Source organism: Lichenostomus cassidix, unplaced genomic scaffold (assembly GCF_008360975.1).
Source record: "Lichenostomus cassidix isolate B80296 unplaced genomic scaffold, HeHo_3.0 HiC_scaffold_826, whole genome shotgun sequence".
In the NCBI taxonomy this organism is placed as follows: domain Eukaryota; kingdom Metazoa; phylum Chordata; class Aves; order Passeriformes; family Meliphagidae; genus Lichenostomus; species Lichenostomus cassidix.
The window spans coordinates 1-24,395 of NW_028147354.1; the positions used below are offsets into that span (position 1 = coordinate 1).

General features: G+C 44.0%; 2 protein-coding genes across 2 annotated transcripts; both read right to left on the minus strand.

Moving 5' to 3' along the window:
• Positions 1-1,176: 1,176 nt before the first annotated feature.
• Positions 1,177-4,969, minus strand: LOC146423338 (dedicator of cytokinesis protein 5-like; the record flags this gene model as incomplete). Its single annotated transcript, XM_085044865.1, has 4 exons — positions 4,815-4,969; positions 3,925-3,997; positions 2,634-2,737; positions 1,177-1,397 (listed from the first exon to the last, which is right to left on the minus strand). Coding segments are annotated over exons 3-4 (296 nt in total), but the record flags the coding sequence as incomplete, so codon positions are not given.
• A 23-nt stretch (positions 4,970-4,992) lies between these two features.
• Positions 4,993-23,588, minus strand: LOC146423339 (dedicator of cytokinesis protein 5-like; the record flags this gene model as incomplete). Its single annotated transcript, XM_085044862.1, has 10 exons — positions 4,993-5,132; positions 6,365-6,490; positions 7,716-7,858; positions 9,073-9,145; positions 10,917-11,046; positions 12,193-12,274; positions 12,812-12,969; positions 13,189-13,324; positions 16,081-16,229; positions 23,326-23,588. Coding segments are annotated over 10 exons (1,400 nt in total), but the record flags the coding sequence as incomplete, so codon positions are not given.
• Positions 23,589-24,395: the final 807 nt, after the last annotated feature.

A 24,395-nucleotide genomic window follows, 5' to 3' on the forward strand; every position in this document is an offset into this window, starting at 1 on the left:
GCCATTTCCCCACATGCCAACAAATCATTGGGTTTAACTTGGCCAGTTTGGATCCAATATTTGGATTTATTTCTGGATTTATTTAGTGGTTTCTAGGATGTTTTTCACAAACACCCTGGGAGTTTGATGGGACAGTGCTGCCACCAGCACCCAAAATCCCCTTTTTTCCAGCTGCCTACCATTCTGGGTGAGCTTGGTGGAGCTCAACAGGCAGAAGGAAGGAGGTGATTAACCTTAAAAATTCAAAATTCTGAGGAAACACAGCCGCTGCCATTTCCTCACGTTCCAAAAAAATTGTTGGGTTTAACTTGGGCAGTTTGGATCCAATATTTACATGTTTATTTAGCGGTTTCTAAACAGATTTATTTAAGGTAAATAACCTTAAAAATTCAGAAATTCTGAGGAAACAGCCACTGCCATTTCCTCATGTGCCAAAAAATCGTCGGGTTTAACTTGGGCAGTTTGGACCCAATATTTACATGTTTACTTAGAGGTTTCTAAATAGATTTATTTAGTGGCTGTTCTCTCAACAGGCAGAGGGAAGGAGGTGATTAAATTCAAAAATTCAAAATTCTGAGGAAACACAGCCACTTCCACTGCCAGGTGCCATTTCCACACATGCCAATGAATTGTTTGGTTCAACTTGGGCAGCTTGGATCCAATATTTGTGAATTTATTTAGTGGTTTCTAGAGGTTTTTCACAAACATCCTGTGAGTTTGATGCTGCCACCAGCACCCAAAATCCCCTTTTTTCCAGCTGCCTACCATTCTGGGTGAGCTTGGTGGAGCTCAACAGGCAGAGGAAATGAGGTAAATAACCTTAAAAATCCAAAATTCTGAGGAAACACAGCCACTGCCATTTCCTCATGTGCCAACAAATTGTTTGGTTGAATTTGGGGCAGTTTGGATCCAATATTTGCAATTTATTTAGTGGTTTCTAAATAGATTTATTTAGTGGCTGCTGTCTCAACAGGCAGAGGAAATGAGGTAAATAACCTTAAAAATTCAGAATTCTGAGGAAACACAGCCACTGCCATTTCCCCACATGCCAACAAATTATTTGGTTTAACTTGAGCAATTTGGATCCAATATTTGGATTTATTTATGGATTTATTGAGTGGTTTCTAGAAGTTTCTGCACAAACACCCTGTGAGTTTGGTGGGACAGTGCCACCACCAAAATCCCCTTTTTTCCAGCTGCCTACCGTTCTGGGTGAGCTTGGTGGAGCAGATGACGGTGGCGATCTGGAAGCTGTCCTTGGTGCTCTCCTTGCTGGGGGTGAAGGTGGCCAGAGGGTGAAGGTTCTTCCCAGGAGGGATTTCCTTCTCCTCCATCTCCGTCTTGGTGCAAGGAAGGCTCAGGTAGCTCTTGGCATCTTCCATCTTCTTGTTGTCACCCTGGTGGGGACAGAGACCGAGGTTGTGTCCCATCGGGGTCGCCTTGAAACAATTTTTAATCTCTGTCGTTGCTTGGGTTTCTAATTTCAGAATTTCAGAATATAATAACTTAAATAATTTCAGGGAATTATTTGCCCGTGCTGCAAATGAAGTTATTTCATAAAGCCAGAGAATTTGGGAGGATTTTTCCCCCTAACACACGTACTTTGTAGCTTTCTAGTGCTTGGAAAAAGCAGCCAGAATAAGAATAAGAAAGAAGAGAGTTTTTATGTTTGGGTTTCTAACTTCTGGGAATGAGTTGTCCATGCTGTAAATTAATTCAGTTATTTCCAAAGCCACAGAATTTGCAAGGAATTTTTCCCCACCCACACATTTTGTAGCTTTCTAGTGCTTGGAAAAACCAGCCAGGAGAGATTTTGGATATTTGGGTTTCTAACATCCAGAAATAAGTTGTCCATGCTGCAAATAAATTCAATTATTTTCAAAGCTACAGAATTTCAGAGGATTTTTCCCCCCACACAAACATTTTGCAGCTTTCTAGTGCTTGGAAAAAGCAGCCAGAATAAGAATAAGAAAGGATGAGGAATATGTTTGGGTTTATAAAGGAATAAGAATGGAATATGAATGGAATTATAAAGGAATAGAAAGGATTAATAAAGGATTTTGAAAGTGATTGGAAAGGAATAAGAATGAATAAGAAAGGAATAAGAAAGGGATAAGAAAGGGATAAGAAAGGGATAAGAAAGGGACAAGAAAAGGGACAAGAAAAGGGACAAGAAAAGGAACAAGAAAGGAACAAGAAAAGGAACAAGAAAAGGAACAAGAAAAGGAACAAGAAAGGAGAGAGTTTGGATATTTGGGCTTCTAATTTCAGGGAATGAGTTGTTTCTAATTTCCAGGAATGAGTTGTCCATGCTGCAAATAAATTAAGTTATTTCCAAAGCCACAGAATTTCAGAGGATTTTCACCCCACACACATTTTACAGCTTTCTGCTACCTGGAAAAAGCAGCCAGAATAAGAATAAGAAAGGAATAAGAAAGGAGAGAGTTTTGATATTTGGGTTTCTAATTTCCAGGAATAAGTTGTCCATGCTGCAAATAAATTCAAATATTTCCAAAGCCACAGAATTCCAAAGCCACACACACATTTTTTAGCTTCCTGCAGCCTGGAGAAAGCAGCCAGGGGAGATTTTTGCCGAGCTGCACAGCAGACCAAGCAGGAATCACTCAGCTCACCTTGTAGACGATCAGGTTGTGTTTGCCATCCTGCAGAGTCGTCCCATCCGCGTTCATCAGCTTCACAAAGCCCATGCCAAAGGCTCTCTCTGACCTGTCCCTGGCTGCAAACAGCAAAAAATCGTTAGGAATAATCTGATTAATGTCCATCAATCCCAAATGCAGCTCTCTGACCCCATCAGCAGCTGGATTTAGCTGCAACCACACAAAACATCCTTTCTGGAGCATCTCTCACACACAAATTTAGTGGGTTTTGTGCTGATAAATGGATAAATTCGTGGTTGGACTCTTTGCTCTTCAAGGTCTTTGCAGCTTTAGGAATTCCATCATCCTCAGATGCAGAATTTTTGTTGGAATTTTGGGTTGTGAGCGGTGGATGTGGAGGGAGATCAGAGAATTCCAGCAGAGAATTCCCCTGAGAGCCTTCAGGAGTTAAATCTCACAGGATTGATCTCCTTCCAGGGCTCTGATCTGGTGGAACTCCTGCCTCTGACTCTCTCATTAGCCTCTCATCAGCCTAATTAGAAATCCTCCCACAGGAAGGTCGTTAGGAGCCAACCAGGCCTCACAGTGAAATTGTGTGAAATAAATTAAAAGTGAGAACTGAGAAACCAAAGCAGAAAGGAGTATTGATAATTCTCTTCTGGGGGAACTAAAATGCTGCTCCTTATCAAATTGCACTTTTAGAACAAAACCAGCACCAAACTTTGGCTGCAAAAAATTCGAATGACGTTTTTTGTTTTGTTTTGTTTTGCGTGCCACAAAACTGGGAATAAGTAAACTGAAGGGGGGAAAATAAGCAGGGAATAATAATAATAATAATAATATAACAGTAATAATAATAATAATTATAGAAATAGAAATTTAAATAATAGAGATAATAGAACTGGAAATAGAAATGGAGGAAGGAGGAGGAAGGAGGAGGAGAAAGAAGGAGGAGAAGAAAGGAGGAGGAGAAGAAAAAAGAAGAAGGAGAAGAAGGAGAAGAAAGGAGAAGAAGGAGAAGAAAGAAGAAGAAGGAGAAGAAAGAAGAAGAAGGAGAAGAAAGAAGAAGAAGGAGAAGAAAGAAGAAGAAGGAGAAGAAAGAAGAAGAAGAAGAAGAAGAAGAAGAAGAAGAAGAAGAAGAAGGAGAAGAAAGAAGAAGAAGAAGAAAGAAGAAGAAGAAGAAGAAGAAGAAAGAAGAAGAAGAAAGGAGGAGAAAGGAGGAGGAGAAAGGAGGAGAACAATTTTTGTACTCAGAGGGAGTGGGAAGAGCAGAGCCATGCTGTGGATCTCCCTGCTCAGCACTCACACTCCTGGGACGATCGGTGACGGAAGGTGAACCTCAGGTGACATCGACTCACCTCCTCGATGGCAATGGCCACCTGCAGGGGAAACAACAAAAAAAACATTTTCCTCTCCCCAAAATGACAAAAAACCAACATTTCCCTCTCCCCAAAATGACAAAAAACCAACATTTCCCTCTCCCCAAAATGACAAAAAATCAACATTTCCCTCTCCCCAAAATGACAAAAAATCAACATTTCCCGTCTCCCCAAAATGACAAAACCTGAACATTTTCCCTCTCCCCAAAATGACAAAAACCCAACATTTTCCTCTCCCCAAAATGATGAAAAACCCAACATTTCCCTCTCCCCAAAGCGACAAAAACCCAGAATTTTCCCTCTCCCCAAAACAATAAAAAACCAAATTTTCCCTCTTCCCAAAATGACAAAAACCAACATTTTCCTCTCCCCAAAATGATAAAAACCCAACATTTTCCCTCTCCCCAAAATGACAAAAACCCAACATTTTCCCTCTCCCCAAAATGACAAAAACCCAACATTTTCCCTCTCCCCAAAATGATAAAACCCAATATTTTCCTTTTCACAAAAAAAACCAACAGAACCCAACATTATCCCTCTTTCCAAAACAACAAAACCCCAACATTTTCCTTTTCCCAAAACAACAAAAACCCAACATTCTCCTTTTCCCAAAACAACAAAACCCAACATTTCCCTCTCCCCAAAACGCTTAAATAACCAACATTTCCCTCTCCCCAAAACGATCAAAACCCAACATTTCCCTCTCCCCAACACAACAAAAACCCAACATTTCCCTCTCCCCATCCCCTCCCAGAGCTGGGTTTGGATCCATCCCAGTTTCCCACCAGGAAATCAGGAATTCCCAGCAGATCCATACCTTGACAGTCTCATACCAGCAGGGCTGCTTGACTTGGTAATAAACCACCGACTTGTACTCGGACACTCCCTCGTAGCCAGCGCCGGGGTGGATGGCTTTCTTTGGGCACAAACACAGGGAATTGGGGGGAAAAAAGGTGAAAAAGGAGGATTTTGGGGTGGGGAGTCCTGGCAGGGGGTCAGGGCTGCCCCACCTCCTGCAGGTTGCCATCCTCATCGTGAACGGACATGGTGACCTCGACGTTCTTGGGGGTTTTCTTCTTGCCCTTGTCGAACTCCCCCTGGATCAGGGTGACGTAGATGTCGTTCCTGACGTCACCTGCAGTTTCCAGAGAGTTGGGGAAATCATTTAGTCATTCCCAGGGATTTATGGAGATAATTTTTCATTCCCAGGGGATTTGGGGAGATCATTTGGTCATTCCCAGGGGATTTACAGAGATCATTTCTCATTCCCAAGGGATTTATGGAGATCATTTCTCATTCTCAGGGATTTGGGGAGATCATTTCTCATTCCAAGGGGTTGGGGAGATAATTTCTCATTCCCAGGGGATTTATGGAGATCATTTAGTCATTCCCATCGGATTTGGGGAGATCATTTCTCGTTCTCAGGGGATTTGGGGAGGTCATTTGGTCATTCCCAGGGGATTTGGGGTGATCATTTCTCATTCCCATGGGATTTATGGAAATAATTTCTCATTCCCAAGGGATTTATGGAGATAATTTCTCATTCCCAGGGGATTTGGAGAGATCATTTCTCATTCCCAGGGGATTTACAGAGATCATTTCTCATTCCCAGAAGATTTATGGAGATCATTTCTCATTCCCAGGGGATTCACAGAGATCATTTCTCATTCCCAGAAGATTTATGGAGATCATTTCTCATTCCCAGGGGATTCATGGAGATCATTTCTCATTCCCATGGGATTTGGGGAGATCATTTCTCATTCCCAGGGGATTTGGGGAGATCATTTCTCATTCCCAGGGGATTTGGGGAGATCATTTCTCATTCCCAGGGGATTTGGGGTGATCATTTCTCATTCCCAGGGGATTTGGGGAGATGATTTAGTCATTCCCATGGGATCTGGGGAGATCATTTCTCATTCCCAGGGGATCTGGGGAGATCATTTGTCATTCCCAGGGGATTTGGGGAGAACATTTCTCATTTCTTTTTTCCAATTTTTTAATATTTTTTGTTTCATTTTTTAATTTCATTTTTTAATTTAATTTTTTTAAAAGTCTTTCTTTTTCCCAAATTTTTTAAATTTAATTCTGAGCCCCATAAGGCTCAATCCACCAGATCAGACTCAGCAGAGTCAAACCACATTAAACTAGACTCAAAGGACACATTTTCTTCCAAAAACTCTAAACCATCATTTTGCCATGAGAAAAAAACCTCATATTTTCACTTTTTCTGACCAAAAAAAAATTAAAAAAAAAGGTAGAAATTTGAAAAAAAAATCAAGTTTTCAGACAGCTTTAAATGAATTATTTTATGACAGCAATCCTGGGATTCCAGGTGGATTTTTCTCTCCGTGAAGTGGAGGAACTCACCGGGCAGGATGATCTCAGGAAATCCCATTTTTCGAGCCACTGCAGTGTTTCTGTCCACCAGGTGGGAAAAATCCTTCTGCACCTGAGCCAGATCCCCTGACAGCAGCTTCAGCGACACCCAGAGACCTGAGAAAAGGGAAAAAACACTCATTTTCTGCAAAAAAAACAAAAGGTATAAACCCACAAATGCCCTGAATGCACCTTAAAGGTCTTCAATAAATTAAGCTGCTTTTTATTTTCCTAACTTTGGCACTTTTCAGTTAACCATTTTCCAGGTAAATCTATTCAGGCGTTGCTGGGGAAGATGAAATAGGAAAACCTTATAAATATGATTACCTGGCAGAAGATGCTGAGAATATGGAAAATATAAGGGAAATTGAGATGAAGACAAGCTGAGAATATGGAAAATATAAGGGAAATTGAGATGAAGAGAAACTGAGAATATGGAAAATATAAGGGAAATTGAAATGAAGACAAGGTTTGAGTTGAAGAACAACTAGAAAACAATGGTTTGGCTGACTGGAGGTGATCCTCTGGATGGAACAATCCCCTCTGGGTGGAACAATCCCCTCTGGGTGGAACAATCCCCTCTGGGTGGAACAATCCCCTCTGGGTGGAACAATCCCCTCTGGGTGGAACAATCCCCTCTGGGTGGAACAATCCCCTCTGGGTGGAACAATCCCCTCTGGGTGGAACAATCCCCTCTGGGTGGAACAATCCCCTCTGGGTGGAACAATCCCCTCTGCCTGCAGACAGCTCCAAGGGTCAGAGCAGAGCCTGCCTGATGGCAGAGGGGCCAAAAAGCAGTTTTTAGGGTTTAAAATATAACCCTGTGTGGTAATGGGATGGTTCTTATAGGTTGTGTGTAAATGCTGTAGGGTTTGTAGCTTCTAGATTGGTTCTAGATTGGTTAATGAGAATCAGAATATTCAAAATATAACCCCATATGGTAATGTGATGATTCTTATAGGTTGTGTGTAAATGCTGTAGGGTTTGGAGCTTGTTCTGGATTGGTTAATGAGAATTAGAATATTCAACACAGAGGATGATTTATTGTATTGTAAATGGCAAATTGGTCTCTTTTTGCCTCTCTCTCTCTCTCTTTCTCTCTCTCTCTCTCTCTCTTCTCTGACCTGCTCTGAGCTCCATCCTGCAGCCTGGCAGGTTTCTCACACCCAACTCTCTTCCACAATAAACCCAAATGCCCTAAAATCCAACTTCAGAGATCTCTCATTTCCATTCCATCCTCATAACCAAATCCCACAGAATTCAATCCTACATCAGACCATCCAAAACTGACCACCAGACCCTCCAACCCTACAGGCTCCAACCCCACAGCCACCGTGCCCACCTTGTCCCTTGTGGTTGACCTCCTTGGCGGCGATGACCTTGTTGAACACGGCGGTCAGCGGCTCGTTCTCGCCGATGGCGCTCGAGGCCATCAGCGGGGACATGATGAGCTGCCGCTGCCGGATCGACGTCTCCATGGCGATCCTGGGGGGAAAACCCATGGGAAACCCCAAAAATGGGGTCAGGGAGAGGGATGAACAACCCAAAATCACAGCAAAAATAGGGTTGGTCAGCAGCTGGTGGTTTGGCAAAAAACGGGTTTTTTAAAGGATTCCATGGGGGTTTTTATTCTGTGTTTTCATTCCTTCACCTGTACAAAATCCATTGAAACCTTCAAAGCAGAAAATGTATCCCAGTTTAATTTTTTTTTTTATTTTTTTTATTCCTTATTATCATTCCTTCACCTGCGCAAAATCCATTTAATCCTTCAAAGCAGGAAATGCATCCTAGTTGAATTTTTTTAAATTTTTTTTCATTCCATATTTTCATTCCTTCACCTGTGCAAAATCCATTTAATCCTTCAAAGCAGGAAATGCATCCCAGTTTGATTTTTAATTTTTTTTCATTCCTTATTATCATTCCTTCACCTGCGCAAAATCCATTTAATCCTTCAAAGCAGGAAATGCATCCTAGTTGAATTTTTTAAAATTTTTTTTCATTCCATATTTTCATTCCTTCACCTGCGCAAAATCCATTTAAACCTTCAAAGTAGGAAATGCATCCCAGTTTAATATTTTTTTAAATTTTTTTCATTCCATATTTTCATTCCTTCACCTGTGCAAAATCCATTTAATCCTTCAAAGCAGGAAATGTATCCCAGTTTAATTTTTTTAAAATTTTTTTCATTCCTTATTATCATTCCTTCATCAGCATAAAATCCATTTAATCCTTCAAAGCAGGAAATGCATCCTAGTTGAATTTTTTAAAATTTTTTTTCATTCCATATTTTCAGTCCTTCACCTGCAGAAAATCCAGTTAATCCTTCAAGGCAGGAAATGCATCCCAGTTTGATTTTTTTTTCTAATTTTTTAAAAAAAACTTTTAAATTACGGATGTAATTTAAAAATTATTTTCCTTCACCTGCTCAAAATTCATTTAAACCTTCAAAATAGGAAACGCATCCCAGTTTAATATTTTTTTTCATATTTTTTAATTTGCAAAGTCCCTAAAATTGTATTTTTATGTGAGTGTGCATCTGGCTGTGTTCCACCTTTGCCCAGCAGTGCAAAAATCCTATTAAAAACCCAAAATAAAACCCTTTAACCCCTTCTTAGCTGCGTTTCCTCCTACTCCCACCAACCCAAAGACAGCATTTCCCCAAACGCAGGGAACAGGAGAGCTGCAGAGCTCACACTCACTGCTGGAAAGGAATGAAGTGCTGCTTCTCCTCGTCGTCCACCTTGCCGTGGATGATGTCGGTGATGTCCATCACTGCAAGGACAGCAGGACACTGCTCAGAGCGGCCAGGAGCACTGAGAGAGATTTGCCAGCCACAATTCCCAGTTCCCAGCACACAATTCCCAGTTCCCAGCACAAAATTCCCAGTTCCCAACCCGCAATTCCCAGTTCCCAGCACACAATTTCCAGTTCCCAGCACACAGTTCCCAGTTCCCAGCACACAGTTCCCAGCACACAATTCCCAGTTCCCAGCACAAAATTCCCAGTTCCCAGCCCGCCATTCCCAGTTCCCAACCTGCAATTCCCAATTCCCAGCCCCCCATTCCCAGTTCCTAACCCTCCATTCCCAGTTCCCAGCAGGCAATTCCCAGTTCCCAGCACGCCATTCCCAGTTCCCAGCACAAAATTCCCAGTTCCCAGCACAAAATTCCCAGTTCCCAGCACGCCATTCCCAGTGCCCAGCACAAAATTCCCAGTTCCCAGCAGGCAATTCCCAGTTCCCAGCACGCCATTCCCAGTTCCCAGCACAAAATTCCCAGTTCCCAGCACGCCATTCCCAGTGCCCAGCACAAAATTCCCAGTTCCCAGCACAAAATTCCCAGTTCCCAACCCACAATTCCCAGTTCCCAACCTGCCATTCCCAGCTCCTAACCCGCCATTCCCAGTTCCCAACCTGCAATTCCCAGTTCCCAGCAAAAATTCCCAGTTCCCAACCCGCCATTCCCAGTTCCCAACCCGCCATTCCCAGTTCCCAGCACAAAATTCCCAGTTCCCAGCACAAAATTCCCAGTTCCCAGCACGCCATTCCCAGTGCCCAGCACAAAATTCCCAGTTCCCAGCAGGCAATTCCCAGTTCCCAGCACGCCATTCCCAGTTCCCAGCACAAAATTCCCAGTTCCCAGCACGCCATTCCCAGTGCCCAGCACAAAATTCCCAGTTCCCAGCAGGCAATTCCCAGTTCCCAACCCACAATTCCCAGTTCCCAACCTGCCATTCCCAGCTCCTAACCCGCCATTCCCAGTTCCCAACCTGCAATTCCCAGTTCCCAGCAAAAATTCCCAGTTCCCAACCCGCCATTCCCAGTTCCCAACCCGCCATTCCCAGTTCCCAGCACAAAATTCCCAGTTCCCAGCACAAAATTCCCAGTTCCCAGCACGCCATTCCCAGTGCCCAGCACAAAATTCCCAGTTCCCAGCAGGCAATTCCCAGTTCCCAGCACGCCATTCCCAGTTCCCAGCACGCCATTCCCAGTTCCCAGCACAAAATTCCCAGTTCCCAGCACGCCATTCCCAGTGCCCAGCACAAAATTCCCAGTTCCCAGCAGGCAATTCCCAGTTCCCAACCCACAATTCCCAGTTCCCAACCTGCCATTCCCAGCTCCTAACCCGCCATTCCCAGTTCCCAACCTGCAATTCCCAGTTCCCAGCAGGCAATTCCCAGTTCCCAACCCACAATTCCCAGTTCCCAACCTGCCATTCCCAGCTCCTAACCCGCCATTCCCAGTTCCCAACCTGCAATTCCCAGTTCCCAGCGCACAATTCCCAGTTCCCAACCCGCCATTCCCAGTTCCCAACCCGCCATTCCCAGTTCCCAACCCGCCATTCCCAGTTCCCAGCAAAAATTCCCAGTTGCCAACCCGCCATTCCCAGTTCCCAGCCCCCCATTCCCAGTTCCCAGCACCCCATTCCCAGTTCCCGGCTCACCATTCCCAGTTCCCAGCACACAATTCCCAGTTCCCAGCACACAATTCCCAGTTCCCAGCCCCAGCGTGTCCCGCGGTGTCCCCAAGGGTGACATTGCCCACCTGCCACCCCGAAGGGTCTCCTGAGGCCGCAGGTGTGCTTCTTGCCATCCTTGAGCTCCATGTGGCCAACGCGGACTATCTGGCACACCAGGCTGATCCTGGGCCGGATCAGGTCTGAGCTGCTCAGGTCCTGAAAAATTATTGAAAAAATTGAAAAATTCGAAAATTGAAAAATTCAAAAATTTAAAAATTTTAAAATTTAAAAACTTAAAAATTAAATAATTTAAAAATTTTAAAATTAAAAAATTTAGAAATTTAAAATTTAAAAATTCAAAAATTTAAAAATTCAAAAATTAAAAAATTCAAAAAATTTAAAATTTTAAAATTTAAAAATTGGAAGTTTCAGCCGTGTGCTTGCCGAGTGGGAAAGGCGGAGGGAGGGAGAGGTTGGGTTGGGTTGTGGAAAATAAATAGGTAAAAAATTATTTTTACACATTTTACACGATTTTACACAATTTTACACGAGGGAGGTTGTTTTAATAATTTATAATAAATTACTTATTGTTTGTAATGATGGGATGGATGGGATTTTGGGAAGGAATTCCTGGCTGGGATGGAATTCCCAGAGATTCCCTGGATCCCTGGAATGTCCAAAGCCAGGCTGGAATGACCTGGGATGGTGAGAGATGTCCCTGGGGAGGCACTGGATGGGATTTAGGATGGAATTATTCAGGATGGAATTATTCAGGATGGAATTATTCAGGATGGGGTTCGGGATGGAGTTCGGGATGGGATTGTTCAGGATGGAATTATTTAGGATGGGATTCAAGATGGGATTATTTAGGATGGAATTATTTAGGATAAGATTCAGGATGGGATTATTTAGGATGGGATTCAGGATGGGATTATTTAGGATGGGATTCAGGATGGGATTATTTAGGATGGGATTCAGGATGGAATTATTCAGGATAAGATTCAGGATGGAATTATTCAGGATGGGATTATTCAGGATGGAATTATTTAGGATGGAATTATTAAGGATGGGATTATTCAGGATGGGATTATTTAGGATGGGATTATTAAGGATGGAATTATTTAGGCTAAGATTCAGGATGGAATTCAGGATGGAATTATTCAGGATGGGATTATTTAGGATGGAACTATTCAGGATGGGATTCAGGATGGGATTTAGGATGGGATTATTTAGGATAGGATTATTCAGGATGGAATTCAGGATGAGATTCAGGATGAGATTCAGGATGGGATTCAGGATGGGATCTAGGATTGAATTCAGGTTCCTCCCAGCCCAACCCACCCCAGGATCCTCAGAACTCACAGTAAAAACTGCCTGCAGGTTGTTCAGTTTCTCAATTTCTTTGGGCATCCCATTGCTGCCCCAGCGAACCAGGTAGTTCTCACTGCAAAAATAATTTTTAAAAGGGAAAAAAATTAAATTTTAACAAATCCACACCTGCCACCTCCATTTCCTGCCAAAACAATTTTGATTTTTCAGGAATATTCAGCAAATCTTTTATCCAGAGGAGAAGCAGTAAATTTGAACAAACCAACACCTGCCATCTCCATTCCCTGGCAAAATCATTTTGATTTTTCAGGAATTTTTTGACAAATCTTTTATCCAGAGGAGATGAAGTCAATTTGAACAAATCAACACCTGCCATCTCCATTTCCTGCCAAAACAATTTCGATTTTTCAGAAATATTTTGTCAAATCTTTTATCCAGAGGAGAAGAAAGCCATTTAACAAACCAACACTTCCCATTTCCATTTCCTGGTAAAACAATTTTGATTTTTTTCAGGAATTTTGGACAAATCTTTTATCCAGAGGAGAAGAAGAAGTCAATTTGAACAAATCCACCCCTGCCATCTCCATTTCCTGCCAAAATAATTTTAATTTCTCGGGAAATTCCCCTGAATTCCCCCAAAATCTCCCCCAACCTGATGAATTTGGAGAGGTCAGGGTCGTAGAGACTCATCAGCAGCTCTGCATCCTCCCCAATGTTGCAGACAAAGTTCTTGAAGTTCACGTAGAGGCTGTAGGTGTGGGTGGAGTTGAAGATTGGCTGTCCTCTCAGGTCCAAACTCTGCTGCAGGGACTGAAAATCCAATTTTTTTTTTAAAAATTCCGTCGAATTTTCCATTGGAAAAAAATCCGTATTTTCCATTAAAATCAACAGAATTTTACATTTTCCATTAAAAACAAAGGCGGGAAAATTGAGTTCTGCTGCCCAAAGGAGCTCAACGCTGAGAGGAATTTAAAAACCCAGCGGGAGATTTGGAATTATTTAAAAATTTAAAAAATTTCTGAGAGTTACCTTCTCCTCCTGGATCCTCTCCTCGATCCTCTTGGAGGCAGTTTCGTGGGCTCTGAAGAGGGAGATGGTGCTGGTTTCATCTGGATCCAGGATGTTCCCGTTGTCATCTCGGACTACCAGGTCCAGCCCCAGGATCCTGGGGAAAAAAAAATAAAATTTGACATTTTTCTGCCCCCAAAATGTGAGAAGAAAAGGTTAAATTATCACCCAGAGCACAGCCAAAGTATTCCTCGGGGTGGAATTTTGGAATAATTCTGGTTTTTCCACGGGGTGGAATTTTGGAATAATTCTGGATTTTCTTCAGGGTGGAATTTTGGAATAATTCTGGTTTTTCTTCAGGGTGGAATTTTGGAATAATTCTGGTTTTTCTTCGGGGTGGAATTTTGGAATAATTCTGGTTTTTCCACGGGGTGGAATTTTGGAATAATTCTGGTTTTTCCACAGAATTATTAATTCCTCAAAACACATTTTTCCCCCATTTTCCCATGAAAGAGAGGAGGAATTAGTCAGGTAACTCCATCCCAAAATGCCATTTCTCTCATTCCCTGCTGGAATTATTTATTCCAAGGTGGAAAAATATCTTCAAAGCTGATTGTTAATTCTTTTGCCCTGAACTCACTGATTTGACCCAAATTGAGGCTGAGAGGCACAAAAACAACTCCTGGAGGGTTAATTTGGAAATGACCACCAAGAGTTGGAATTTCTCTGCAGTTCTGCCCCGGAATTTCCCCAGCAGCACCCAAATCCAGGCAGGAATTGTGCTCCAAGGTGAAGGATTGTTCCAGGATTTCTGCAGGAATTGTGCTCCAAGGAACAGGATTTTTCCCAGGATTTCTGCAGAAGCAAGGCAGGAGAATTCCTGCAGAAATTGTTCTCCAAGGATTCCCAAGATTTCTGCAGAACCAAGGCAGGAGAATTCTCCTGGATTTCCAGGATTTCCAGGAGATTCCCAGGATTTCTGCAGAATCCAGGCAGGAGAATTCCTGCAGAAATTGTGCTCCAAGGAGCAGGAGATTCCAAGGATTTCTGCAGAAATTGTGCTCCAAGGAGGAGAATATTCCCAGGATTTCTGCAGGAATTGTGCTCCAAGGAACAGCAGATTCCCAGGATTTCTGCAGAACCAAGGCAGGAGAATTCCTGCAGAAATTGTGCTCCAAACAGCAGGAGATTCCCAGGATTTCTGCAGGAATTGTGCTCCAAGGAACAGAATTTTCCAGGATTTCTGCAGGAATTGTGCTCCAAGGAGAATCATTTTCCAGGATTCTGCAGAACCAAGGCAGGAGAATTCCTGCAAGAATTGAGCTCCAAGGATTTCCAGGAGATTCCCAGGATTTCTGCAGAACCAAGGCAGGAGAATTCCTGCAGAAATTCTGCTCCAAGGAACAGAATTTTCCAGGGTTTCTGCAGAAATTGTGCTCCAAGGATTTCCAGAATATTCCCAGGATTTCTGCAGACCTAAGGCAGAAGAATTCCTGCAGGAATTTGTGCTCCAAACAGCAGGAGATTCCCAGGATTTCTGCAGGAATTGTGCTCCAAGGAGCAGAATTTTCCAGGATTTCTGCAGAAGCAAGGCAGGAGAATTCCTGCAGGAATTGTGCTCCAAGGATTTACAGGAGATTCCCAGGATTTCTGCAAAACCAAGGCAGGAGAATTCCCACAGGAATTATGCTCCAAGGAACAGAATTTTCAGGATTTCTGCAGACCCAAGGAGCAGAATTCCTGCAGAAATTGTGCTCCAAGGAACAGAATTTTCCAGGATTTCTGCAGAAATTGTGCTCCAAGGATTTCCAGAATATTCCCAGGATTTCTGCAGAACCAAGGAAGGGGAATTCCTGCAGAAATTGAGCTCCAAGGAGCAGGAGATTTCCAGGATTCCTGCAGAAATTGTGCTCCAAGGAACAGAATATTCCCAGGATTTCCGCAGATCCAAGGCAGGAGAATTCCTGCAGAAATTGTGCTCCAAGGAACAGAATATTCCCAGGATTCCTGCAGAACCAAGGCAGGAGAATTCCTGCAGGAATTGTACTCCAAGGATTCCCAAGAAATTCCCAGGATTTCTGCAGAACCAAGGCAGGAGAATTCCTGCAGAAATTGTGCTCCAAACAGCAGGAGATTCCCAGGATTTCTGCAGAAATTGCGCTCCAAGGTGAAGGATTTTTCCAGGATTTCTGCAGACCTAAGGCAGAAGAATTCCTGCAGGAATTTGTGCTCCAAACAGCAGGAGATTCCTAGGATTTCTGCAGAAATTGTGCTCCAAGGAGCAGGATTTTTCACAGAATTTCTGCAGAACCAAGGCAGGAGAATTCCTGCAGAAATTGAGCTCCAAGGAACAGAATTTTCCAGGATTTCTGCAGAAATTGTGCTCCAAGGATTTCCAGAATATTCCCAGGATTCCTGCAGAACCAAGGAAGGGGAATTCCTGCAGGAATTGTACTCCAAGGATTTCCAGGATATTTCCAGGATTTCTGCAGAAATTGCACTCCAAGGAACAGGATTTTTCACAGAATTTCTGCAGAACCAAGGCAGGAGAATTCCTGCAGGAATTCTGCTCCAAGGATTTCCAGGATATTTCCACAATTTCTGCAGAACCAAGGCACGAGAATTCCTGCAGAAATTGAGCTCCAAGAAACAGAATTTTCCAGGATTTCTGCAGAAATTGTGCTCCAAGGAGCAGAATATTCCCAGGATTCCTGCAGAACCCTAATTCCTCTGACAAACCAAGAGCTCTTTGTCAAATCCAGAACCATTTTGGGGACTCAAAGTCACCACTTAACCCTTTCCAAGCCAAAATCCCAGCCTCACCCAGCCCGTGGTCACTTCCATCTTGCACGAAGATAAATTTGGAATTTTTTCCAGGTTTTTAGGAGCCTTTTAGGCTTTTTTGGATCTCACCTGTTGCCATAGTCGATCTTGGCAGTGACTTTCTTCTTGAGCTCAGCCAGCTCGTCCTTGGGCAGAGTTCCCGAGAGGATTTGGGATCTCCACTCGATCAGGCTGTAGGTGAGCTGCTGCACGTGCCTGAACTGCGTGGTTTTGTTGGTCTGGAGGGGAAAAAATGACAATTTTTAATCCAGGAGAGCCTGGAAATCTCAGCTCAGTGAATTTTCTGAGATTATTCAGCCCCAGCATGTGCCTGAACTGCCTGGTTTTGTTGTTCTGGGAGGGAAAAAGTGGCATTTTTAATTTTAATCCTGGAAAAATTAAAATTTTAATCCTGGAAATCTGCGATAATTCAGCCCCAGGATGTGCCTGAACTGCGTGGTTTTGTTGTTCTGGGAGGGAAAAAAAAAAGAAAATTTTAATCCAGGAGAGCCTGGAAATCTCAGCTGAGCAAATTTTCTGAGATAATTCAGCCCCAGCACGTGCCTGAACTGCGTGGTTTTGTTGGTCTGGGAGGGAAAAAATGAAAATTTTTAATCCAGGAGAGCCTGGAAAGTTCAGCTGAGCAAATCTGCAAAAATTCAGCCCCAGGATGTGCCTGAACTGTGGGGTTTTGTTGTTCTTAGGGGGAAAAAATGACATTTTTAATCCAGGAGAGCCTGGAAATCTCAGCTCAGCAAATCTGAGATTATCCTGCCCCAGCGTGTGCCTGAACTGTGGGGTTTTGTTGTTCTGGGAGGGAAAAAATGACAATTTTTAATCCAGGAGAGCCTGGAAAGTTCAGCTGAGCAAATCTGAGATAATTCAGCCCCAGCATGTGTCTGAACTGCGTGGTTTTGTTGTTCTGGGGGGAAAAAAAAGACAATTTTTAATCCAGGAGAGCCTGAACTGCGTGGTTTTGTTGGTCTGGGAGGGGAAAAAAATGACAATTTTTAATCCAGGAGAGCCTGAACTGCCTGGTTTTGTTGTTCTGGGAGGAAAAAAAAGACAATTTTAATTTTAATCCTGGAAAAATTAAAATTTTAATCCTGGAAATCTGCGATAATTCAGCTCCAGCATGTGCCTGAACTGCCTGGTTTTGTTGGTCTGGGAGGGAAAAAAATGATAATTTTAATCCTGGAAATCTTCTGAGATAATTCAGCCCCAGCATGTGCCTGAACTGCCTGGTTTTGTTGTTCTGGGAGGGAAAAAATGACAATTTTTAATCCAGGAGAGCCTGGAAAGTTCAGCTGAGCAAATCTGAGATAATTCAGCCCCAGCATGTGCCTGAACTGTGGGGTTTTGTTGTTCTGAGGGGGAAAAAATGACATTTTTAATCCAGGAGAGCCTGGAAATCTCAGCTCAGCAAATCTTCTGAGATAATTCAGCCCCAGGATGTGTCTGAACTGTGTGGTTTTGCTGTTCTGCAAGGGGAAAAAAATGACAATTTTTAATCCAGAAGATCCTGGAAATCTCAGCTCAGCAAATTTTCTGAGATAATTCAGCCCCAGGATGTGCCTGAACTGTGGGGTTTTGTTGTTCTGGGAGGGAAAAAAAATGAAAATTTTAATCCAGGAGAGCCTGGAAATCTCAGCTGAGCAAATTTTCCGAGATAATTCAGCCCCAGCACGTGCCTGAACTGCGTGGTTTTGTTGTTCTGGGGGGGAAAAAATGAAAATTTTTAATCCAGGAGAGCCTGAACTGCAGGGTTTTGTTGTTCTGAGGGGAAAAAAGTTGACAGTTTTTAATCCAGGAGAGCCTGGAAATCGCAGCTCAGTGAATTTTCTGAGATAATTCAGCCCCAGCATGTGCCTGAACTGTGGGGTTTTGTTGTTCTGAGGGGAAAAAAAGATAATTTTTAATCCAGGAGAGCCTGAACTGCCTGGTTTTGTTGCTCTGGGGGGAAAAAAATGAAAATTTTAATCCAGGAGAGCCTGGACTGCCTGGTTTTGTTGTTCTGGGAGGGAAAAAAATGACAATTTTAATCCTGGAAATCTTCTGAGATAATTCAGCCCCAGCATGTGCCTGAATTGTGTGGTTTTGTTGTTCTGAGGGGAAAAAAAAAGAAAATTTTAAGCCTGGAGAGCCTGGAAATCTCAGCTGAGCAAATTTTCTGAGATAATTGAGCCCCAGCACGTGCCTGAACTGCCTGGTTTTGTTGTTCTGGGAGGGGAAAAAATGACACTTTTTAATCCAGGAGAGCCTGAACTGCATGGTTTTGTTGGTCTGGGAGGGAAAAAAATGAAAATTTTTAATCCAGGAGAGGCTGAACTGCCTGGTTTTGTTGTTCTGGGAAGGAAAAAATGGCACTTTTAATTTTAATCCTGGAAAAATTAAAATTTTAATCCTGGAAATCTGCGATAATTCAGCCCCAGCATGTGCCTGAACTGTGTGGTTTTGTTGGTCTGGGAGGGAAAAAAATGAAAATTTTTAATCCAGGAAATCTGAGATAATTCAGCCCCAGGATGTGCCTGAACTGTGGGGTTTTGTTGCTCTGAGGGGAAAAAAATGAAAATTTTAATCCAGGAGAGCCTGGAAATCTCAGCTCAGCAAATTTTTTGAGATAATTCAGCCCCAGGATGTGCCTGAACTGCCTAGTTTTGTTCTTCTACAAGTGAAAAATGACATTTTTAATCCAGGAAATTTCAGCTCAGCAACACTTCTGCTATAATTCAGCCCCAGGACCTCACAGGTTTTGTTGAAATAAAAATTCCTGGCATTTCTGGCACCTCCAGAGCAGTGAATTCCCCAGCAGCACTGCCAAGGCTGAAGTGCTTTTGAAGATCTTTAAGTGCCTTGAAGAGTTTCACCTCTGCCTGGGACGTTATTGCAGGAAAACCTCATCCTCCAAAAATAGAGTTCTGGAGTTTTCCTGCACTGCCAGGCTGCTCTGGGGAGGTTTTTTAAATAAATTAGACAGAAAAAATGATATTAAATGGTCATAACTTTGTTTTAGGGGATGGAAATCCTGTTGGGTGAAGAATCCCCTCCTGCCATCATCTTTAATTAATTCAAATATCAATTATCAGTTGAATTAATTCAATTATTCCCCATGCACTGTATAAACTCCAAGGCTGTAATTAAATATGGATACGTGGTAATCCACCCTGTTTGTGGTAATATTTACCAAACAAAAAAACCCCAAATTTTTGCATAAAAATACTAACAAAGAGGAAAGAATTTGTGGGAATTTTCAGTGCAGACCTCACTTTGACCTCAGTTAATCCTTATGAACTAAACAATTAAAAATTGAAATTCGTTTTAATTAATTAATCATTAAAATGAGAAACTCTCCCCATTTTCACATTTATTTTGCAGTGGAGATAAAGCAACGAAAGCCACAGAAATTAAAGAAGTGAAAGCAAATGCTGCCAAAAAAAAATAAAAATAAAAAATCCCCTCATGCTTCCTTTTTCTCCTCAAATGCCTCTTTCCTCCTTCAGCTTTATTTTCTTTTGTTTTTTTTCCCTTCTTTTAATACATCCTGCAGGGGAAATAAAATAAACTCCAATCCATTTTAAACCACAACATTTTTCCAGCCTATTTTAAGACTTCTGCTGGTTAAGCAGAGCAACATGAAAGATTTTTGCTCGTAAAAAAAAACCCAACAAACCAAAGATCTGAGGCTGAGATCCCAAAGTTATTCAGAAATAAAATAATTTCCAGGAACAAAACTCTCTTTTCATGCAGCAATAGCATCACTGCTCATTAAATCCAGGGGGTGGAACAAATTCCTGAGGTTTCGTGGAACACAAAACAGGAATTATTTGTGCCCTGGTGGGATTTTCAATGGGAAAAACTCATTTTTTTCTGGATGCACTGAGTGATTGAAACTGATTTAAATTCACTCTCCCTTCTTAATTAAAGAATTTGGGAACATTCTGGAGTTTCTGGGAGTCTGAGAAAAATCGAGTTTGGCTTTTTGATGCCAAATGCCTGACTTTTTAATGGGATATTAATAAAGAGTCTTTGAAATAAGGCAAATTATTTTGAATTTATCTGAAACTCCTCAAATCCCTGCTGTGCCTCGGCTGGTGCTGCTGAGTGACTGCTGGCTCAGGGATTTGGGATCAGAGCTCCTGCCCTTCCCCACCCTACTGAGAACCCCAAAGGCAGCAGGGGAGGTTGGTTTTTTGGGGGTTTTTGGGGGTTTTTGGATGGTTTTGTTGTTGGATCAGTGATCCCTGTGGGGTTGATCAATGATCCCTGTGGGACTGATCAGTGATTTCTGTGGGGTTGATCATTAATACCTAAGGGGTCAAATCAGTGATTGCTGTGGGGTTGGGATTGACCAGTGATCCCTGTGGGATTGGATCAGTGGGGTTGGACCTGTGGGGCTGGATTGATGATCCTGGTGGTATTGATCAGTGATCCCTGTGGGATTGATAAGCAATCCCAGTGGGATTGATTAGTGATCTCTATGGGGTTGGATCAGTGATCCCTGTGGGATTGATCAGTGATTCCTGTGGGGTTGATCAGTGATCCCTGTGGGATTGGATCAATGATCCCTGTGGGGTTAGACTGGCAATCCCTATGGGATTGACCAGTGATTTCTGTGGGGTTGGGATTGGATCAGTGATCCCTGAAGGGTTGATCAATGATCCTTGTGGGATTGATCAGTGATTACTATGGGATTGATCAATGATCCCCGTGGGATTTGGACTGGATCAGTGATCCCAGTGGGGTTGGGATTGATCAGGGATTTCTGTGGGGTTGGATCATTGATCCCTGTGGGGCTGATCAGTGATCTCTGTGGGGTTGGATCGATGATCCTGGTGGGATTGATCAGCAATCCCTGTGGGATTGATAAGTGATCCCAGTAGGATTGATTAGTAATACCGATGGGATTGATAAGTGATCCCAGTAGGATTGATTAGTAATACCGATGGGATTGATCAGTGATTCCTGTGGGGTTGATCAGCAATCCCTGTGGGATTGGATCAATGATCCCTGTGGGGTTGATCAATAATCCCTGTGGGGTTAGATCAGCAATCCCTATGGGATTGATCAGTGATTCCTGAGGGGGTTGGGATTGGATCAGTGATCCCTATGGCATTGATCAATGATTTCTGTGGGGTTGGATCAGCTATCCCTGTGGGGTTGGGATAGGATCAATGATCCCTGTAGGATTGGGATTGATCAGCCATCCCAGTGGGATTGGGATTGGATCAATGATCCCTGCAGGACTGGGATTGATCAGTGACCCCAGTGACATTCCCACTCCCACACCCCACGCCGTGCCTCCTGCCCCCCAGCCCTGCAGGACCCCAACCCTGACCCCACTGACCACTAGAGCTTGTGTCACATCACTGCCCACCCCATGTCCTGACCCCACTGACCACATAGAGCTTGTGCCAATCACTGCCCACCCCAGCCCTGCAGGACCCCAACTCCATGCCCACTGACCACACAGAGCTTGTGCCAATCACTGCCCACTCCAACTCCATGCCCATTGACCATGTAGAGCTTGAGCCAGATCACTGCCCACCCCAACCCCAACCCCACTGACCACACAGAGCTTGTGCCAATCACTGCCCACCCCAACCCCACTGACCACGCAGAGCTTGTGCCAATCACTGCCCACCCCAACCCTGCAGGACCCCAGCCCCATGCCCACTGACCATGCAGAGCTTGTGCCAGATCACTGCCCACTCTCTGAGCCCACTGACCACACAGAGCTTGTGCCAGATCACTGCCCACTCTCTGAGCCCACTGACCACACAGAGCTTGTGCCAATCACTGCCCACCCCGAGCCCACTGACCACACAGAGCTTGTGCCAATCACTGCCCACCCCGAGCCCACTGACCACACAGAGCTTGTGCCAATCACTGCCCACTCCAACCCTGAGCCCACTGACCACTAGAGCTTGTGTCACATCACTGCCCACCCCAACCCCACTGACCACACAGAGCTTGTGCCAGATCACTGCTCACCCCAACCCCGAGCCCACTGCCCACCCCAGCCCTGCAGGACCCCAACCCCATGCCCACTGACCACACAGAGCTTGTGCCACACCACTGCCCACCCCAGCCCCGAGCCCACTGACCACACAGAGCTTGTGCCAATTACTGCCCACCCCAGCCCTGAACCCACTGACCATGCAGAGCTTGTGCCACACCACTGCCCACTCCCTGAGCCCACTGACCACACAGAGCTTGTGCCAATCACTGCCCACTCCCTGAGCCCACTGACCACATAGAGCTTGTGCCAATCACTGCCCACCCCAACCCTGAGCCCACTGACCACATAGAGCTTGTGCCAATCACTGCCCACCCCATGCCCACTGACCATGCAGAGCTTGTGCCAATCACTGCCCACCCCAGCCCTGTGCCCACTGACCACATAGAGCTTGTGCCAGATGACTGCCCATCCCAACCCCAACCCCAACCCCACTGACCACACAGAGCTTGTGCCAATCACTGCCCACTCCCTGAGCCCACTGACCACACAGAGCTTGTGCCACATCACTGCCCACCCTGTGCCCACTGACCACATAGAGCTTGTGCCAATCACTGCCCACTCCCTGAGCCCACTGACCACATAGAGCTTGTGCCAATCACTGCCCACCCCAACCCTAACCCCACTGACCACACAGAGCTTGTGCCAATCACTGCCCACCCAAACCCCACTGACCACACAGAGCTTGTGCCAGATCACTGCCCACCCCAACCCCAGCCCCACTGACCATGTAGAGCTTGTGCCACATCACTGCTCACCCCAACTCCATGCCCACTGACCACACAGAGCTTGTGCCAATCACTGCCCACCCCATGCCCTGAGCCCACTGACCACTAGAGCTTGTGCCAACCACTGCCCACCCCAGCCCTGAGCCCACTGACCATGTAGAGCTTGTGCCACATCACTGCCCACCCCAACCCCACTGACCGCATGGAGCTTTTGCCACACCACTGCCCACCCCAGCCCCAACCCCATTGACCATGTAGAGCTTGTGCCAACCACTGCCCACTCCCTGAGCCCACTGACCACACAGAGCTTGTGCCAATCACTGCCCACCCCAACTCCATGCCCACTGACCACACAGAGCTTGTGCCACACCACTGCCCACTCCCTGAGCCCACTGACCACACAGAGCTTGTGCCAGATCACTGCCCACCCCAACCCCGAGCCCACTGACCACATAGAGCTTGTGCCAATCACTGCCCACTCCAACCCTGTGCCCACTGACCACACAGAGCTTGTGCCAGATCACTGCCCACCCCAACCCCACTGACCACGTAGAGCTTGTGCCAATCACTGCCCACCCCGTGCCCACTGACCACGTAGAGCTTGTGCCAGATGACTGCCCACTCCCTGAGCGTGGCTGTCAGCTCCTGGCCCAGCGGCAGCTCGCTGGGGATCACCGTCTCGTGCTGCCTGCAGGGAAAAAGGAGAAAAACCAGAGAAAAACAGGCAGGAAATGGGAGAAAAGGTGTAACCCTGAGTGTAAAACTTAATAGCAGAACAGCCTTTTTGGATAAACAGAGCTGGGAGTTCCAGAGGGGTGGATTTTCATATAATTCACTCACATGGGTGTCAAATCCTCAAGTTGCTCTCCAGCAAACACATCCTCCAAGTTCATCATCAGTTTTTAATGCTGAATGTTCCTAGCTCCTTTCTCTCCTGTTATCCTATTATTTCCCTCCAGTTATTCTGTTATTTCACTCCTGTTATTTAATTCCTATTATCCTGTTATTTAATTCCTATTATTCTGCTATTCCCCTCCAGTTATTCTGTTATTTCTCTCCTGTTATTGTTATTTATTTCACTCCTGTTATTCTATTATTTCATTTCTATTACCCTGTTATTTCATTCCTATTATTCTGTTATTTCTCTCCTGTTATTCTGTTATTTCCCTCCAGTTATCCTATTATTTCACTCCTGTTATTCTGTTATTTCATTCCTGTTATTCTGTTATTTCACTCCTGTTACTCTGTTATTTCACTCCTATTATTCTGTTATTTCATTCCTGTTATTCTGTTATTTCTCTCCTGTTATTCTGTTATTTCTCTCCTATTATTCTGTTATTTCACTCCTGTTATTCTGTTATTTCATTCCTGTTATTCTGTTATTTCTCTCCTGTTATTCTGTTATTTCACTCCTATTATTCTGTTATTTCATTCCTGTTATTCTGTTATTTCTCTCCTGTTATTCTGTTATTTCTCTCCTATTATTCTGTTATTTCACTCCTGTTATTCTGTTATTTCATTCCTGTTATTCTGTTATTTCTCTCCTGTTATTCTGTTATTTCACTCCTATTATTCTGTTATTTCATTCCTGTTATTCTGTTATTTCTCTCCTGTTATTCTGTTATTTCTCTCCTATTATTCTGTTATTTCACTCCTGTTAT